Here is a 5,702-nt window from a genome sequence, read left to right as displayed (position 1 = left end):
CCTCTACCGCACAGCGGTTTTCGCTGGGTGGACGATCAGACGCGTATAGATAATTGTAGCATCGAATCTATTCCAATCGACAGTCCCGTAGGCTACATTTTGGAGGTGGTTTTGGAGTATCCGCGCGAAATTCATGACGCTCACGTGGATCTTACGTTTTGTCCGAGTCATGACACAGCGACGGCCGGCTCGAGCCAAAGGAAGTTGTTGGCAACGCTTCGCGATAAGGAGCGATATGTTCTGCATTATCGATATCTGCAACAAAGTTTGAAACACGGTTTGAAATTGAGGAAAATTTACCGAATTCTAGAGTTTCGGCAGTCGCGATGGCTGTGCAGCTACATCGATTTGAACACAAAATTGCGTGCCAACGCGAGCAACGATTTTTCGAAAAATTTGTTCAAACTAATGAATATCGCGGTGTTTGGAAAGACTATGGAGAACGTTCGAAATCACGCGAGCGTGAAATTACTCTCTCGATGGGAGGGTCGACACGGTGTCGAGCGATTGATAGCTAGGTCGAATTTTCACAGTTGCACGGTGTTCTCGGAGGATTTCGTTGCGATTCAGTTGAGAAAAACGCTTATTAAATTTTATAAACCTGTCTACATAGGCATGTTCGTATTGGATATATCTAAATGCCATTTGTACGACTTTCATTACGGTTATATGTACCCAAATTTAAAAGAAAACTGCAAGATTTTATACACGGACACGGACAGTTTGATATACGAGATCGTTTGCGACGATGCGTACGAGCTGTTGAAACGCGATATCAATCGATACGACACAAGCAATTATGCCGAGAACAACGCGTACGGCGTTCCGATCGCGAACAAAAAGATGCTGGGATTGATGAAGGACGAGAACGGTGGCAAAATTATGCCGGAATTCGTAGGGCTCCGCTCGAAAATGTATGCGATTCGCGTGCACGATAACGAGGACGCGTGCTGCGAATTCAAAAAGATAAAAGGTATCAGAACGAATGCCACGGCTAGGGATATAAGTTTCGAAGACTATATCGAGTGCCTTCGTAATTACACGGAGAAGAACGTTAACAATAACCGTATAATGTCCGTACAGCATCGGGTGTATTCGGTATCCGAAATTAAATTGGCGCCGAGTCCGTACGACGATAAACGACACATTTGCGATAATTTGATCAATACTCTTCCTTGGGGACATTATAGTATCACCGACGTCGACGACTTCCGTTGAAATAGGAAGCGGTAAAGTTATTAGCGAAAAGACCGCTGCAACTGTAGAAATCAGATCCTTCAGATTATCTCCGCGGTTGGGGTTACATCAGCGTTGTCAGCGAAAGCGAAGTGATAAGACGATTAATGCATTCTACAAAACAAGGTGTTTCGAGCGTTCCGCTTCAGAAAGTATCGCACACGCGGAGCAGTAACGATGCGACACAACCGATTGAACATGGACGAGTCGCGAGCAGCCACGACTGCGAAAAGGCAAAGAAACGCAACGTAAGTATAAGAAAGATAAAAACAAAATATGAAAACGTTCAACTGTTAAAAATATAAAATTGATTGCAGGATTTTTCAACAATCGTCGCAGCCACCGCCGCAGCCACCGTCGCAGCCACCACCGCCGCCGCCAATGCTGCAGCCGCTGTCGGTGTCGAGTAGTTTGCGCGGTACGCGGATCCTGAGCCGAAGATATTCTCTTGCCGGCAATTACTTCAAATGGCTGGAAATTGGCGTGCGCGTCAACGCGGATATTGCCGTGGAAGTGGCTATAGGGGATAACCTTGGCAACGAGATCACGATCTCCCCGAACGCATGGATCGAGTTGATGCACGTGAAGGAGTGTTTGTCCAATCTGCTTTTGTCCGCGAGGAACGGGGAAGAAGAAGACCAATATCGAAAGATTGGGGGCAATTTAACGCTGCGTATAGTGGACCCTGGGTGGAATGCGTCTCGTGAAATTATCGAGACCGACGGTATCTTTGTTCGTGATGGAAAAAACTATGTACAACTTATACAATCTAGAGTTCTGTGTGCGCAATATGTATTCGCAGTTTACGAATGAAGTTCCCATGATCGTGCAAAAATTCGTAAATTTTGCTGTTGCGGCGCAAACCGTCCCCGTCCGGAACCAATCTTTCGATCGTAGTTCATTGATCGAATGCGAACTGGTGGCTTTGTGCGCGGAGGCGATCGAAGCGCATAGACGAAATTAGAAAATTTTAAAAATAATGTGTGTGCGTATGTGTGTGCGCGCGACACGTATTCCCTTCAAATTTAAAAATAATGCATGTGTTTGCGTGTGTGAGATGGATGTTTTTTCTGTACAACATTTTTTCGGCAATAAATTATTGGCTTTTTCATCAATTATTTTTATTCGATAAATACATGTAAAGAAAGTGTACTCTCTTTAATCCGAATTACGCGCACTAATCACTCAGCGCGCTCTGTAGGGAGGAGTGAAAACTAGAGAGATATGTAGCGGCCCGGCTGCCGCCACACCGCTCCCTTTTGTATACCGAAAGGTACCAGGGTTTTTCCCGAGACACCGGCGTGACCTCGGTATGGACATACCTGGTACCTTCCTCTACGCGGTTAGACTATTATAAATAGCGCCCACAAAGTCTACCGAGTTCAGTTGGTCGCTCGCTGCCGATCAGGACCACTCCCGTCAAACGTTGTATCACAACCGAAATAATAAACACCGTATATACATCCCAAGCGACTTTCCTACCGCGTGTTATTGAACCAGACTCTACAGATAGAGAACACGTGCATAAGTTGCTTTACAGGAGCGAATATAAAAGATAAAATACAATAGAGAGAATAGACCCATATTGTCGTTCCTCTATTTTCAGGTAAAACCATGCTGTAAATATTGTAAATAGCAAACATAAGGTATAATAATCAAATAAAAACTCTATTCTCAGAGTAACATATATTGGTCTATTTCCTTATATCAACTGACGATATAACCTCCTTATATACATTTTTTTATACAGGGTGGCCCACATAACTCTGAACAGCTTGTGACGTTGCACAAATCGCGTCGCCCCTTTGGCGCCCCAGACAACCGAGCGAAGGGACCGGACTGCCCGAAAACAACGCTATCGCGAATAGAACAACGACTCGATAAGTTAGGAAGCGCTCCCCGAGGAACTCCCGAATCGACGGAAAACTCGCATCTTTACACCTTTCGCGCGCGCCGAGCCCGGCAAGTTTCAGGTAGGCGAACGGCACCCCTGTATCCAGCCGACCTGAGGAAAGGGCACAGCGCTTCGCGGGACCACCTACGCCAAACCATGGCCAGTACGAAAATCCGGTGCACCGGTAATGTCGAGGAATGGGCGACGCCACACACGGGCCAGACAACCCGGAGGTGACGAAGCAGGACGAAGGCCCCTGTCGACCAACTGACAACATATTTCGCGGTCCTGCCGCCGCCTCACCTAGCCACTTGCAAGGGGGCCTCGGCGAGGGTGGTGTAGGCGCTCCGCCGCCCCTCCATACCAGGGGAGATCGCAGATCTGCCCCGTGTTCCAATTTTGGGACGATTTTCGCGTAAGGTCTGGGGCCCAAGGACCCGACGTAGGCACGGTCCTGCGTGTTACGAGTTTCGCGCCAGTCGCGCGCCCAATTAGAGGGAAGCCGGACTAGGGCACGGAGTGGGGATACGAGGACCCTGCCGTAACGCGAACGGACCAGGACGAATTACTGTCGCGGTGACTTCCGTACTGAATCGCCACACGAAAATACCGAGCCAGCGCAGACTGTCGTGCAGCTTGCGATACCGCGCCGTTAGTACCGATTGCCGTAAACGCGAAGTGCGTGCACTCTATTACTGGGCTGCAGCGGTCCCAGGACCTCGATTCCGTCCCGAGCCGAAAGCCGGAAGCCGGAGACCATCCCGTGCGAGACGGACAGTACCGCGACCGAAGGCGGGATTATATCGAGAGGAACGGTGAGTCCCCAAAGTGACCGTATTCGTTCGTTTTTCGCGAGTTGGTTCGCCAGGCTCTACCGGGGAACCGACGAGGTCGGCCGACGACGATTCCCTCGCGGCAACGCGAGCTCGCGGATCGCCCGTCGGGCGCATAATATCGCGTCTCGTTCCCCGAGTTTTCGCGTGCCGAGGCGCTTCTCGCCTCGGACATTTCGCTCGTACCGTATCCAGCGGTACTTTGAGCCGCGGCATCGGGTTCCCGGAAAAATATCGTGCAGAAGTCTTCCTCGGAGGAGCTGCCGCTGTTAACGTTTGCAACCGTCCGTCCGTTACGTTACTTCTCGCGTTATTCCTATCGAGCCGTCGCATAGCCTATCGTGAAGTATTCGCCGAGCGTTCGCCGTCCGTCGGAACCGAAACCGCGCCGCGACAGTCATACCGTAATCGCGCCGACCACCTGCGTGCCGCGAACCTCTCGCTTCGGCGAGGGGCAATTCTCGTGCCGATCTACCGCACCCCCGCGGCGTATTTTACCGATCGACAACAGCGCGTTGCGAACCCTCCACCTTATCGCAAACTTTGTACGAAGAGCGCGGGCTCTCGGGTGCGGCCACGTGGCCGCGGCTTTGTAAGAACCGACGCCAATAAAATTGTAGAGCCCAGCCCGACTATCGATCTTTTCACCTGCGCGATCCGTCCTGCCGTGAGGGCTGTCCTCGCTGCCTTCCGTGTCCGAACCCCCGACCCTTTTTGCCGAAGGTTCACCTCCCGCCCCCAGCTTCGGCTAAGGGCGGACTTCGTCCGCGTTTCGCGTGGCACCCTTCCGGTGCCTGGCGCCCGAGCAGCAGGCTCTTTTCGATTTCCGAGAACCTTCGGGAATCTGTTAGTACCGGGAGGACCGCGTATTCACGGCCGTACGCGGCCCGGCCTCTGAGCCCATAAATTCCCGGAGTGGAACCCGCTCCCGCCTTCCCACGCGGCGAGTGGAGGTCCACGTTACAAGCTCAATATCTCGAAAACTATGCCATCGATTTTAAAGTTCTTAGCCTTAAATTGCATGGAACTGAAGGGCCTTACTGCTACATACACGTGAAGTGGCCTCCCTTCCCCTTTAACGGGGGAGGGGAGGTACCTTTGTAATTTTAAATGGAACCCCCTATAAAATGTTACGTATTTAGATTCTACCGGAAAAAACAAGTCAATTTTGTCTGAAACATTTTTTTGTCAGATACTTCCATGATGAGATATAACAGTTTGAAGTTTCGAGTTGTAGGTACTTGAAGCGCTCGGAAATAGCGTTATGGAATTATACGCGCTTGAGTCCTTTGCTTATTCGTGAAGAAATAAAATGTACTTTAAATTAAATGTTCAAAATGTCCACCACGGGCTTGTAAACATTTATTTACTCGAAGCATCAAAGTTGTTCTAACATTTTTTAACATTTCGGGAGTCACTGAAGTGCAAGCGTCACGTATTCTTTGTTTCGTATCCTCTTTTGTCGTCGGTGGTTCAAACATAACTTTGTCCTTTACATATCCCCATAAGAAAAAATTTAATGGTGTTAGATCGGGGGATCGAGGAGGCCATAGACGAGGTCCCCCACGATTTATCCATTTGTTCCCAAATTTTTCGTTCAAAAATTGCCTGGTGATGATGGCAAAATGTGGAGGAGCGCCGTCTTGTTGGAACCACATTTCTCTTTTAACGTGCAGTGGCACATCTTCCAAAAGCGCAGGCAAATGATTTTTTAAGAAATCACAATAACTTGCAGATGT

At 49.4% G+C, this 5,702-nt stretch overlaps 1 protein-coding gene across 1 annotated transcript; it reads left to right on the top strand.

The window, feature by feature from the left end:
• Nucleotides 1–408: 408 nt before the first annotated feature.
• LOC143364000 (uncharacterized) lies at nucleotides 409–3,017 on the top strand. Its single transcript, XM_076804528.1, has 2 exons — nucleotides 409–1,118; nucleotides 2,987–3,017. Exons 1-2 carry the CDS (start codon nucleotides 409–411, stop codon nucleotides 3,015–3,017), a joined length of 741 nt encoding a protein of 246 aa, XP_076660643.1.
• The last annotated feature ends 2,685 nt before the right edge of the window (nucleotides 3,018–5,702 follow it).

This window comes from Halictus rubicundus, unplaced genomic scaffold (genome assembly GCF_050948215.1).
Source record: "Halictus rubicundus isolate RS-2024b unplaced genomic scaffold, iyHalRubi1_principal scaffold0207, whole genome shotgun sequence".
NCBI classification, from domain to species: Eukaryota; Metazoa; Arthropoda; class Insecta; order Hymenoptera; family Halictidae; genus Halictus; species Halictus rubicundus.
Note: the sequence above shows the minus strand (reverse complement) of the source record. Positions and strands in the feature narration are given on the sequence as shown.

Bases quoted from the DNA above. Each gene is read 5' to 3' on its own strand.
- LOC143364000 (XM_076804528.1), top strand. From the start codon at position 409: ATGAATATCGCGGTGTTTGGAAAGACTATGGAGAACGTTCGAAATCAC. The intron at 1,119-2,986 runs GCCGAGTCCGTA...TTTTTTATACAG, and splicing joins GTATCCGAAATTAAATTGGC to GGTGGCCCACATAACTCTGA.